The sequence below is a fragment of the Balearica regulorum genome, chromosome 16 (assembly GCF_011004875.1).
Source record: "Balearica regulorum gibbericeps isolate bBalReg1 chromosome 16, bBalReg1.pri, whole genome shotgun sequence".
Classification (NCBI taxonomy): domain Eukaryota; kingdom Metazoa; phylum Chordata; class Aves; order Gruiformes; family Gruidae; genus Balearica; species Balearica regulorum.
In genome coordinates this window covers 10,995,999-11,009,680 of record NC_046199.1, presented here as the reverse complement: position 1 = coordinate 11,009,680, position 13,682 = coordinate 10,995,999, and the positions used below count along the sequence as shown (strand labels likewise).

At 43.0% G+C, this 13,682-nt stretch overlaps 1 protein-coding gene across 1 annotated transcript; it reads left to right on the top strand.

Annotated features, from left to right (window-relative positions):
• GID8 (GID complex subunit 8 homolog) lies at positions 1-10,832 on the top strand. Its single transcript, XM_075768287.1, has 5 exons — positions 1-3,316; positions 4,554-4,683; positions 5,821-6,017; positions 6,501-6,698; positions 6,998-10,832. Exons 2-5 carry the CDS (start codon positions 4,566-4,568, stop codon positions 7,169-7,171), a joined length of 687 nt encoding a protein of 228 aa, XP_075624402.1. The 5' UTR covers positions 1-3,316; positions 4,554-4,565; the 3' UTR covers positions 7,172-10,832.
• Positions 10,833-13,682: the final 2,850 nt, after the last annotated feature.

The following is a 13,682-nucleotide window of genomic DNA, read 5'->3' as shown; positions in this document are numbered from 1 at the left end:
AAATAGGAAAGTCAGGTGTCAAGGCAATGTATCTTCTGGGGCCTTGATTCTCCAAGGCTCCTGATACTTCATTTTTCATAAAGACTAGGCAAACACAAAGAAATGCTTTACTGAGGGTTAATCACATTCACAGAAATAAAGCAATCCTCTTCCCTACCAGCTGACAGGAACTTGCTGATTTCCCCCCCCCCCCCCCTCCAATTCTATGTAAACTCTCCTCCCTTTCTTTTCATCTCAATTTTGTAGTCTTGCCCAAAATTCCAACTTTCCATGTCACTACTGCCCTCATTACTCTAAGATTTATAGAATCATTAAGGTTGGAAAGGACCTCCAAGATCATCAAGTCCAACTGCCAAGGACTTGTAGGACTGTGGCATGTTGAAGCCACGGGATAGTTTCCCAAGGGCAAAGTATTTTGTTTCCATGCCTTTTCATCCAACTTCGGACTCACAGAAGTATCCTGCAAGGTTTTTACTGAGTAATAACAGAAAGGTTTGGTTCCAACTTTGGGGAGAATGTGATGTTTTTTAACAGAAGTTAGGCTTCAGTGCTAGCAAGAGGACAGATGATGTAGGAAGCTTTTGCCCTAAATTGCTGCACAGCTCTCTATCTTCCAACTCCCTTCTGAATTTTGTGAGGTTTAACAAAGAAAAGCCATGCAAGGTTGCCATTTCCAAATCCTTGAGTATTCCAGACTATGAAGTGCAGGGAACATACATGTTCTCTTCGCTAAAGACAGCAGCAGGTATTATACATGGGATGATCAAAACATTTATTTAGTGAGATACAATTTAAAAAGAGGGAAATACAGAAGATGACTAGGCAGCTTTCTATCAGGAAAGAGTTGGTATAAAAATAGGTGTCATTTATTAGTTGAGATACTGCTCAGTCCCCCAAACATGCCGAGCTTTCACTGCACCCAGAAGGGGGGGGGGAAGGCCTGTGTCAAGATAAAGGAATAATAGCTTTATAAGTTTTTATATACTTCGGATTTTATCACATTGGGCTAGTGCTGCCATCAAAAAAAGTCTCACTACAAGTAGTACTATTTAGTGTTATTTAACTAAAAAACAAAGTTACTTTGTTTTCAGAATCGGTAAGAAAATGCTTCAATAGTAACATTTAAAGTGTGTTTGTTGCAACTAAAGGGGTTACAAAGCCTCTTCTCTCCAATGAAAGCTCAGTTTCAAAAAAGGTTTGACCTCACCAGAAATATCAAAAAGCTAGGGAAAGTATACGAAAGGGAAAAAGACAAGAATGCAGCTGGCCACAATATTCTGCACAGAAATATTACAAACTTCTTTTTGTTAACACTATGGTCAGAAAAAACACCAGCTCCTAAAAATATTAAGAACCACAGCAACAAACCAAACATTTTTCATGACACACAAACTCACTACTCAGGGGCGGCTTTTAGCTCATTTTTACTTTCCTTTAGCTCAAGGACAACAAAGGGCTAAAGTGGAATTTCTGCTGTGGTTGGTTGAACATCCCAACCCGTGACAGAACGGGTGTCAGCACCACACAATCAGCTGGTGCCAAACAGCACCTCACACACGTTTCACCTTACTCGTTTAATACATCATTCTACTTATTAGAAAGCAACAACACCTATCCTTTACCTGCCAACAGTAGTGGTGGTGGTGTGAATTATGCTCTGTTGCCTCCTCTCTGCTCGGGGTGCGTTTCCCTCTATAGAAAAGTCAGGAAACCCTCCTAGAGAGGGGCTTTTCCCTGCTCCCTCCCTCTTTATGGAAATGCCTCCCGAGAAACTCCACCTTTTAGGGAGGAGCTGGCAAGAACCCCACAGGACAGCTAAGCCAAAGAGAGGTTCGCAAGCCACTTCGAAAACAGAGTCTGAACGTTTGTGTTTCCCAATGACTCAAAATGATTCGGATTAGTTTTTAGATTAAAGCCTGAGGAAGAGCCCTCCCCAGTCAATAGGTATACTTGTCACGCTGTAGCTTTCTTTGTCATATGGCTAACAACTAAGGGCGTGTATTACTAAGTATTTGTCCAAAATTCTGCATTGTTTATAAACTTGGAGGTTTGTTTGGGAAAATAAGTTAAAATAATAAATTGTTGGTTACATCATATATTTTCTCCATTCCAATGTAGGGAAAAATGTAATGAGAGTTTTGGAGGCTGTGCTTTACGACTCAGTTATGAAACCAAGAGTGGAAAATGAGTAATTGCACCCACAGTACCACTCTGTGGAAGCGAAACAACATTTTTCTGAGGAGTATCATTTGCAGTAATTCACGCATAAAAGTTGTGCCTCTTAAGCCTGCTCTGCATTTAAGTATACAAATCGAGGTGTTGGCTCTTTCAGGGAGTGCTGTACGCATCCCCACTGGATCCAGCCGCAGCGAGTTACTGACCCTCCTCAGCAGCCCATACAGACTCTGGCAGGTGCTGCCCAGCCCTCAGCCGGGGCAGCTGGCAGCGCAGGGCGGTACAGAGGCGCCTGCAGCTACTCCCACTCCCTTGCCATTACCCTGGCAGGGCCAGCGCTGCCGGCAGCAGGCCAAGCTGCCACGGCCGGCCCACGCCAAGCAAGGTTCTACAGCAACACTGCGACCGCAGACCCCGCTACACCCGTGTAGGCACCGTTACACCCTCACACGGCGGTGCCTGTGCACGCCCCACTGGGGCAGGGACCGGACCAGCCCATCAGCCAATTCCTGCCTTGGTTGTTGCCGCCAGGGCCGGTGTCCCTCTCCCAAGCAGGTCCATGCTGTCACCTCAGACGTTATGACACGACAGGGAGGGACGTGAGCCACAGAGCAGCTGCGGCAGCTCCCGGCGGAGGTGGCCCGACCGCTGAGGGAGGCAGCATGGCGGAGCAGCACAGGCCCTCCCCCGACACCTGCCCCGCGGCCCTGAGCGCAGACAGGGAAGGGACGAGACCTGGCGCTCAACCCTGCTCGGCGCAGCGGCCCCGCTGCCGGCGGTGACCCCATCCCCGCGGGCTGGCCTGAGGCGGCAGAGCAGCCATCTTGCAGCGCGGCTCGCCCCGCGCCTCAGCCGTGGCCGCGCCACGGCGGCCCTGACGGGATCGCGGCCAACCTCTGTGGTAGAGGCGCCACCACCCCGAGCCGTCTCTATGGTGCCAACTGCCCGCTGTTGGGTGTACCTGCACGAACAGACGTACACTCTGTCCCGAAGGCTGACTCTATGGTCACGTTTTCTCGTCCCTCTCCGGGCGCTGATTGGCCGAGAGGACGGTTCTCGCGAGATCCGCGCGCGAGCGGCCTGGCGGAGGCGGCGGAGGGTCCCGCGTTCGTGCGTCGCAGCCGGCACCGCGGCGCGCTCGGTAAGATGGCGCCGGCGGACCCGCGGCTTCCCTCGGGGGACGGGGGCTGGCGGGGCCCTTCTCCTGGCCCGGCGGGTCGGCCTGTTGTCGACCGCTGCGGGCGGCGGGGAGGCCCCGGGCCTGTGGCGAGCAGGGCCGAGCGCTTCGGTGGCCCGGGCCCCGGGCAGGGCCAGGTCGGGAGTAGCGCCTCGGCGGGCCGGTGGCGGGCGGGGGCCGCGGCGCTGCGGCGGGGGGGGAAGGTCGGGGTGTTCCGGCGGGCGGGGGACCGCGCGGGGTTCGGGCCGGCGCAGCCCGTTGCGGCGGGAGCCCTGTTCCCCCGCCGCGGGTTTGGGAGCGGGGTGAACGCGGGGCCGGGGACCGATCGGCCCCTCGGCCGGCCCCGGGCTGGTCCTGCGTCCCGCTGCCCCACTTTCCCGGGGTCGGTGTGGCTTTGGCGATAGTCGAGAGGAAGAAAAACCTGTTGGAAACGGACCGGTGACGGGCAGGCCCACTCCCGCTCGTGTTTGTGCGGGAGGGGCGGCGGTGCCTGTTGCTGTCGTTGTTGCCGCCTCTCCTCCCCCTTCGGCTGCCCCTGTGGTCGTGACTGGAAGGTAGAGGTCATTAAATGCCGGCTTGAGCAAAGCACTTTGCTTACAAATCTGAAAAAAATATTGTCGAGAAAAATACTAGGAGATAATATTTTAGCAGTGTTGATAGGAGCACTTTTGGGGACAGTCGGGCTAAGCTAGTCTAAGTTGTTGAGTTGTACGTTGGATACCGTGCCATGTACAGTTTTGTGGCTATATGTATTGCTGCGTTAAGTTTTGGTGAAAACTTTAAAGCAAATATTGTTTACCTAAGCTTTGCTTTAAATGTTTGTTACAGTTTTTCTGGCTAGCTGTCAAACTCTCTGATTCACTTGTGTCACTTTGTAATGCTGTGTGTCCTGTATAACTTGTAAACAAGATTTGTTTGGAGTGGTTTTTAAGAATAAGTACAAGAAGGTGGTATTTGAATTTTTTTATTCTGATGATTGATGAAAGCAGCTTTAGAGACTGGCTAGTAGATGTGAAAGAGTGCAGGAACAAGGAGGAGAAAAATGTAAAATTGTGATTTGAGAGAAAAGGGTCTCTCTTGGATTATTAATTTAAAAGATCCCATAAAAAAGGTATAAAGGTGGTAGTAACACAGTGCTCATACACATTAAATTTACTTCTTCTTGAATCGTGCTAAATGAGATGCTTTGCTTTTCTTGTAGTAAGAGTCCAGGATGAGTTATGCAGAAAAACCTGATGAAATCACGAAAGATGAATGGATGGAAAAACTTAATAACTTGCATATCCAGAGAGCAGACATGAACCGCCTTATCATGAACTACCTTGTTACAGGTAAAAATGAGCGGTAACGCTAGGAGGCTCTTAAATGCATGTTGCGTATTTTATCAAGACAGACAGTTTTGGCTAGAACATGCTACTAGATGGAGTGAAATTAAGGGCTTTGACTACTTAGTGATTGCTGTTGGCTTCTCTTAGCAACGTACAACTGCTCTTGTGTTCTTTTACATGGAAACTAAGATTCAGAGACCGAGTAGTCCTCATGTGATAGAAGTGACATTTATTAATCTTACTCTTTTGCTAAAACATACAGAAAAGAAAGTATTTTCTGGAATTCTGCTAACAAACATGATCCACTTCTGTATGGTGTCCTTTTTTGTGGCATTAAAACAGTTCAAGATACGTTGCAGTTGTTAAATAGCACTCTGAAAGCTGCACAGAACAGCTATCAGAAGCAAGTTTTAACTGTCTGGAAAGATAAACTCTAAAAGGGCACTGTTGTCAAAATAGTTTGAGACCAAAAATATTAACACCTTCAGCATGTAGCCTAACTTTATACTTAGAGCAATCAGAAACCCTCGGAAATTGTCCCTAGCAATTATGATGCATACCATCACAGTAAGCTATGCTAGGGCGGAGGCATCCGTATCCGATCTACACCCCTGTTTACATTGGTGAAGCCTCTGTGATGAAGGAAGAGCATCTTAGTGGTGTAAATAGTTTTTGTGTGTATATGACTTGGGATTTAAAATAGCTGTTGCAACTTTAAAAAAAAAAATAGTGTTAGTATGTGAAAGCAAAATTAATTTTCGATTTCTTCTCAGTAAAACTGCTAGGTCTGTGTAAACAGGTTTGAGGGCTGGAGGGAGAAGCAAAGCCACCCAAATTTTGAAAATCCCATTTGGAATAAGTGCACTGCTCTATTTAAGTATAAAACAAGCTTTCAGGTTAAGAGGTATTGGACTACAAGTTGCACACATCCTTAGAGAATGAGGGCACTTGAGTTAAGAATGAATTAAGCATGTACTGTTAGATGCCTATTGGAGAAATGCCTGTTTAAATAGATAAGAGTTTTTCAGAAGTTCAGACTTAATCTTTAAACCCCCAAATGCACAAGCAATACTCAAATCAAGCTGATTTTTTTAAGTGTTTCATAAAATGTATTTTATAGGTGAAATGTTTCTATTTCAGAGGGCTTTAAAGAAGCAGCAGAGAAATTTCGTATGGAGTCTGGAATTGAACCCAGTGTTGATTTAGAGACTCTCGATGAAAGAATAAAAATTCGAGAAATGATATTGAAAGGACAGATTCAAGAAGCCATTGCGTTAATAAACAGCCTCCATCCAGAATTGTTAGATACAAACAGATATCTTTACTTTCATTTGCAGGTAAGGACAGATTGCAAACTTTATCTTTGTTTTAGAGGTGGCTGAGAGACTGGTAAAAGTAGTGCAGGTTTTAAGAGTTTGTGACTGAACATGGATGTTTGTTTTTGGCATAGTTTTGTAGCAACGGGAAACCTTGTGGCATGGCGTAGGAAGCATCATATAACATTAGTAACATGAAAGCTTAGAACGGGGGCAGTGCCCTGCGACTTGCCAACTTCCAATTACTGTTAGTCTGAATTTCTAGTAGTTCCATTAATAACACATCTTTTCAAAACCTGTTATTCAGAAGCGTCAGGTTACCTTTTTTAGTAGATTGTGTAGACAAGTCCACTGCTCCACGTCTCACACATTGAGAAGAATTGACCTCAAACTGTCAAATTATGGATTAGTGTTTGTACTTGCTAATGTCTGAAGATTACAGTCTTGAAACACTGAAGATTTGTTAATTTGTTTCACTAATATTGCTGTGTCTTTCGTGTGTAGCAGCAGCATTTGATTGAACTGATTCGGCAGCGTGAGACAGAAGCAGCTCTGGAATTTGCTCAGACCCAATTAGCAGAACAAGGCGAGGAGAGCAGGGAATGCCTGACAGAAATGGAGCGTACGCTGGCTTTGCTTGCCTTTGATAATCCCGAAGAATCACCATTTGGAGACTTGCTTAACATGATGCAGCGACAGAAGGTAGTCCTTTCTCAAAAGGAAATTGATGTCTTTTATTTATATGTGCTGAAAATGATGTCCAAATATTTCTGAAATGTTTAGAAAAAACTGTATATAGCGGTATGCAAAAGAACACCAGTATTTCTTAAGCAAGATTTAAGAAAAAAGTGGTGTTAATGTATTCAACTACTTGGCTCTCTTGTTTTCTCCAGGCTTATAGTCTGTGGAGGTTTGTCCTGACCGTGTTTGGAGGAATTAGCACCCATTAGCAGTGTTAATCATAGGAAGACTGTTACTGAACTCCAGTATTTCTTTTCCAGGTATGGAGTGAGGTTAATCAAGCTGTTCTAGACTATGAAAATCGTGAATCAACACCCAAGTTGGCGAAATTACTGAAACTACTACTGTGGGCTCAGAATGAGCTGGACCAGAAGAAAGTGAAATACCCCAAAATGACAGACCTCAGCAAGGGGACGATTGAAGAACCCAAGTAAAATGTGTGCAGATGGACATCAAACAATCTTACTACTGCACAGTATACATTTATATCAGTCTGTGACTGAAATATTTTTACTACAGTACAGCACTCAATTCAGATTTTTCAATGAACATCTAATTTGAAGGGAGAAAAGTCCCTCTTAAATGCTGCAAAAACTGCATTGAAAGGCGCTGTATCTCTTTGAAAGTCTGACTTAGGCTATGCACTATAATACATTTTTAAAAAACAATTAAACAGGACAGGAAAAATAGCATTTTTAAAAGTACAGAACTCAAGCTTTCTAATTGGCTACTGATGCCTAGTTTAGTGGCCAGTGAGTTAATATGGAGTTATATTGGCAACTATTCAGTTAAGTTTAACTGTCTCCTGTTTGAAATGTGTATATAGAACAGTGAATATTTTCTACCTTTAAGTTATAGCCAGATATACATTCCCCTTAAAAGTAACTCGTCAAGTTTTCATCTATAAACTTTACAGTAAGGTCAACCTTTTGCTTAGGAAATAGTGTACAAACTTGTAAATCATAATTTAAGGACTTTTTTTTTTTTTCCTGGTTTCTGACTTTTTGGTGCTTTATATGGTGAGAGCTATGTTCATAATGGATCAGTGACCCATCTTTTCAGGAGGAGTATTTTTGGAAATAAGGGTTTTTTTCTTAATTTTCATGGATGACCAAAATGGCCCCCAGAGGCATTTGAGGGTTTTTGTTAACAGGGGCCTTCCCCCCCCATATTAAATTTGCAGCTGTAGCACTGCAGTGATTCTACTAAAGCTTGGAAGGCCACTGGATGTTTTTACGCTGAAAGACATGCTTGTGTTAGGAAATTAAGTGTGGGGGAGAAATGCTCGTTGAAGCCTCTGATGCATCATCTTGTGCAGGATCTGCCTTTATGCTTGCTGAATAAGAATCGTAGTTTTAGAGCTACTTGGGCTGTTTTAATGCCTTGAGCTGAGCAGGGCAGGGCTGTCTAAAACCAGAAATTTCCATTTTTTCAATTCTTCCATACCTTTCTGAAGAGATGCAGTTCATCTTCACCTGTATTTGTTTACTGACTGTCCTCACTCCAGTTAGGATTATAGTTTTAATGTTCTACATGTGAAGTCCAGACTTTCAAGTCAACAAATTGTAATCTTCTGGGTATGGGATGTTCTGGTCGACTCAGTTTTGCAGCACTGTACACTGGTATATATCCAGTGGTAGTAAGCACTAATCTTGCCAAATTGATCTCTAGATTTTTAGGTCCATATATCAAGTTATTACTGATATATCAAGTTATTTGCTGAACAAAGACCGAGCTGATGGGTGAAATAGCTTAACATCATGAGACACTGGCAGTTGTCACACCAGTCCCATACTGTACATAATCTAGTCTTGTATGGTAGATATTACCCTGTAGAATGAAACTTAGTTTTCACTTAATTTTACTGGAATACTTACGCATTAAACTGTATAAAGCTTTGCAGATACACCTGACTTACGGAAACTAACAAAACCTGTTACTGATTGCATTACTGTGAACACTGTTTACTTGTGTAGCTATTTTTTGTGGGGGGAAACCATTGTTAAGCAGCTATTAGAGATGCAGAGCACCAAGGTTAAGCTAGATGATGGATATTACAAAATTATTTGTTCCCATTTATTATTGATTGTTCTGTTCTCCACTTTGAGGCATTTGTGGTACGGAGGTCTTAAAGTTTATACATAACAAACAAGCTATTAGTAGCCCCCCAACTACAACAGGGCTCTGTCTTTCCTTCGCCTAGGCTGGTTATTCTAACACCAAACTTTTAACAGTTGTGGGTTATTTTTTTATTTTTTTTATTTTTTTTTTCTTTTTCCAGTCGGTTGATGTCTGAAAACCATGTGTAACTTTTAGTTTGTGAGAAACTGTATGGTTAATGTAACTTTGTTTAATAACAAACTGCAGAAACAAAACTGGAATAGCTCTAATTTCTTCATATATAACTGATCAGCTTTTCCTCTGTTCTGACACTTGTGTTGTTAAATCTCACCTAAAGCTTCTCCCGGATGAAGTGGAAAGTGTTGCATTTTTGTGGCATGACTAGCATTTTTCTCCATGAGAAATGCAGTATTACAGTCCTGGTTGAGAAGTTCACTGTACTTCTAGAACGCTACATTAATTTCATATAGTATTTGGGCAAAGATTGAGCATAGATTACTTGAATTTTCACTAGCTTGTTTGTTGGTTTTTTTCCATTAAAAATAAACATGTTTTTTAAAGGGTTTAATATAAAATTAGTATAGAACTATTTCACTTTGTTTTTATGAACATGCCACATTGATAAGCAGCTTTAATCTGTAAAGTTTTTGGTAACTGCAAGAAAATATTCGAAAGCTATGCATTTTAGAGAAAGCATAAAGGTAGTGATAATGGTACTTCTAAGGATCTTTATATTAGTGTATATAAAATAGTTTGCATATACAAATATAATATATAATCTGTTTGAAATATTCTTGAATGGTAGGGGCTGTGAAACATATTATAATTTATGGAAATATTGTACACAGTAAACAGACCTCTCAGTACACGAATGAACTTTTGTCATATGCATGAGAAATGTCTTATTTGGTGACTACTAATGAATGGGATTTTGTTAACCCATTTTTGTTAGATAACCACTTTAACAGATATTATTAAATGCCACTTTGATCAGTTTGCTTTAGTGTAAAAATACATATTTTGTTCCACTTAATTTAGAAGAATATGAAAATAACTTTTGTAAGAAGATTTGTTCCAAACTCAATGGTGGCAAACAAATCTGGTAATTAAACGTCGTACACTACACTCATTCCTCCCCCAACCTCTCCTTTGTTGAAAGCAAATACGATTTTTTTCGTGAATGCTATGGGCATGAAGAAATTGGGTTGTAAAGTAACCTGTCTCGTCTGCTTCTGCAGAAAGGCTGTATATCAAGTGTGGTTTTGATGAGGCTACAAACCTCTCTCCTTTTCCAAAACCTATCACCTCCGTAATAATTGTTGTCTTTGCTGTTGCCATGTTTCTTTTCTGCCTGTCAAGTCTAAGCTAAGCTGTGGTTGCTTCTGTTGTACAATGGAGTTGTTTGTGAAGGGTGGGGGGTGGCAGGTTTCCATGAAGATGAAGTACTGGTGGTGCTTTCTGAGAAATACTTACTGACCTGTTTAATTTTATATAGCTGGAAAAACAGAGGCCACTGCACGGAAACTAACAGAATTTTAAGTAAAGCATTTCCTCTCGAGACTTTTGAAGAGGCAAACATATACAGCTTGAAATCAGGTGAAGTACCTCTCTTTCTTTAAGATGATTTCATTGAAACACTTTCAGCTCCTTCCACCCACATTAGGAGAAAAATTGAAATGAAAGTGGAGTGAATGCTACATGCTTATGTAGCATTGAAGGTATGTGAGACTACCTGGAAAGAATTCTGTCTCCTTTCCACTCCTTGTACATATAGGGGAAGCCATTACATTATTCTAGGATGATTTTATTGTTTTTAATTTGTAAAATTTATGCTTTGTATGCTTGAGTATAAGCTTAAAAGCATTACTTAAAAAAAAAAAATCCTTGACTAGTAGATGAGTGTTGCTCAACTTATTTCAAACCACTTTCTGTCCAAGTTTGTTACGAAGCTTATTAAATTGAGTTGGAGCGTGATCCCTGTGTGTCTTATCTTCACGGGTAATGGGGCCTCCTGCTGTCACAGCAGCTGAACGCATCCTTGAGCTGCTCACCTCAAAGAATGCAAAAGGAAATGGAGTCATATTTTGCCCTAACTCTGCCTTTAGGCTCCAGCGAGTTGAGGCGGGTTCTGACCCGTGCCGTAGCTCTCTCCCATCCAGAAGCAATGTCACCAGCCAGTATTTGTTTCTGCTGTAATGTTCTTCACGAAAGGGGACGAGGAGGCTTTCCAGCTGTTGCACGAGCAGCGGTGGCCGCAGCCCTGCTCGTCACCTTGTTCGCTGTACGTGACAAAACACAAAGTTTACAATAGCACCCTTGAAAGGATTTGTATTTCTCGGTGGACACGTCAAGGTGCTAGAAACTATTTTTACTCCTTTCCTCTCCCCTCCTGCCTTCGTATCATGACGTCAAAGACAAGGTGGGCCAAAGTAGCAGTGGACTGTGGGTTGGTACGATCAGTCACTGCAGAACCAGAGCGCCTTGTGCGTTCTCTGTCCTCTGCGTGTTAAAGGGGGATTCCAACAACATGCTGCTATCCCATACCCCTGGATGAGATTCTGCTTGGGAGGAGTGGCTGCTCACTGAAGAGCAGTCTCCATTTGATCAGAGAAGTTGACATTTGCTTATTTTTCAGCATACTGCTGTCTGCAGCAGTTGTGCAAAGTTGCATTATTTAGCACTAGAAACCGTATTTCTCCTTTCACGCCCTTTTGGTCTTGATCTGTAGTCAGACTTCAATGGTAGTAAACGTCAGCTCAAATATTAACCCAATAATCTTTGGTTTGCTTTAATCTTTTGACAGATTAAGCTGAACAGGAAAAACTAGAGGAGATTGCGTTCTTGCATGAGATTATTTTCTTTAGCCAGCACCTGTCTCCTGAACTGATTCCATTTGCCGTTTCATCAGGTTGGTGGGAGGTTTGCTTCTAGAAAATGATGCAGCAGTAGAAGGAATGGTGGCTGTGTTTTTACTTTTTAAACTTATTTATGTGCATGTGATGGATGTTACGCTCAAGCACTTTTTTTAACCGTAGCTATTTTTGACAGTGAAACTAGCTTCTTATGTGAGAAGTAAATTAGTCAAAGCAGCTATTCATTGAGGTGATGCTGAGCAGTACAAGGAGAGGAACTGAAGAGTACAACAAATAAAGAAAACTTTGTGCGACGTGCTTAACTTCCAAATTGAATCATAACTTTAGTAAGTTAGTAGCCAGTGTTGCAGTGTATGTGTGAGGTGCTTGCATTCTACAGTAGTGAAACTTAACATAGTACTAAGTCATACACGGGTGTGAGTTCACAAGTATTCTATATATGTGATTACTATAGCACGCCTAAAACCTCTTCAGTTCTTCTCTGAGCTCATTACATGCATTTCACTTCTTCAGTTACATCAGCACTCCTCTCCCTTCCTGCCTCGAATTAACTCAACTCCAAACATATGCACTATTTAAAAAAAAAAAACCGAAACAAAAAACTAAACATATTGAACAATGGGTTTGATTTTTGGCTGCATCTTACCAGGACTTGGCTCCCTCTTCTGGAAACGAGCACAGTAGCAGGGTGAATAAAAATTACTTTATAATTTCCAGTTTCCTGTCCAAATAAAGGGAGGAAGGCCTACAACTGGATGAACGCTGAGCACTGTAGTTACTACACATGGTTCCGCTCAGTTTCCACTTGCACCAAAGCCTGTTGTATTTGTTTTCTTGGTTGGTAGCAGGTCTATGTGACTCTGAGTGACTATCCCACAGGCCTTTTGGGGGAGATTGCTTTCCTCTGAGGAAGAAATGCTGAAGCAAAGGACAAAGTACAATTTTATGATTTTTTTTTTCTTTCTTTTGTCAGCCCTGGTGACCTCCTCCTTCTGGAGTTGTCTCTGTAGTGTGTGAGGAATGTTTTGCTATTTCACTCTCTAAGGTTTAGCTCAATAATGCTGTTACCACTCGTGATTTAGGTAGCTAACTGCTCTTCAGGGACCTGCACAGTATTCCTGTTAGGAGAAGAATGGGTGAGTTAGCTAAATACTAGTCTGATAAAGGCTAAATTTTAATGAGCATTTACAGGCTGCTGGCTGCAGGAGTAGCAGACGGGAGGTGCCTGCCCTGTACCTGCTCCCCGTACTTTTTGGTGCAGCCCAGAAGCTCCGGTACCTTCCCAGGGGCCGTGTGCCACCTTGGTCAGGCCGTGCGGGAGCTCCTCATCCTTTGCTGACCTGAGGCTGTGCTGTGCCGGCACCCAAGCCGCAATCACTCACGGAATCCGGTCACAGAATCACCTGAACAACATCTTAAGAAAGCTCCTCTGCCTTGCTCGTTCATATTCCTAAAGTGACTCCTCTTGTTTTGAACTAAACGATAACCATCGTTTTAGCTATTTCCATAAAGGAGTCTGATTATCTCTCCAAGATACTTAAGGCAACAGCTCTATCCAACAGAGTTAAAACAAGCTGTAACAATACTGATTCCTATTTATTTTTTCCTTAAATTCTTTGGATGGCAATATCATATTTGGTTCTAAACCTTAAAAAAGTCTCTTTTAAAAGAGACTTTTCTGCCAGAAAGCTAGAGGAGCAGGGGGCCACCTCACCAGCAGTGTGCTTTCATGTTGTGCTCTCCAGCTATTGAGGGAGAGGCGAGCCCACGCTCAGTCCCCTCCCTGACCCCTGCTCGGTTTTGTGGACGGGGCTGTAAGTATTTACCGGAGCAGGAGAAAAAAATAGAAAAAGAGAAGAAAAAAAAACAAACCCAAACACCCCACGTTTGTGGGTGGAGAAAACGACCCTCCCCGCCCGGGCACCCTCCGGTCACCGCAGGTTCGAGGCTG

Coding starts and splice junctions, on each gene's coding strand:
- GID8 (XM_075768287.1), top strand. CDS start 4,566: ATGAGTTATGCAGAAAAACCTGATGAAATCACGAAAGATGAATGGATG. Junction 4,684..5,820: donor CATGAACTACCTTGTTACAG/GTAAAAATGAGC, acceptor TTTCTATTTCAG/AGGGCTTTAAAGAAGCAGCA. Junction 6,699..6,997: donor ACATGATGCAGCGACAGAAG/GTAGTCCTTTCT, acceptor TTTCTTTTCCAG/GTATGGAGTGAGGTTAATCA.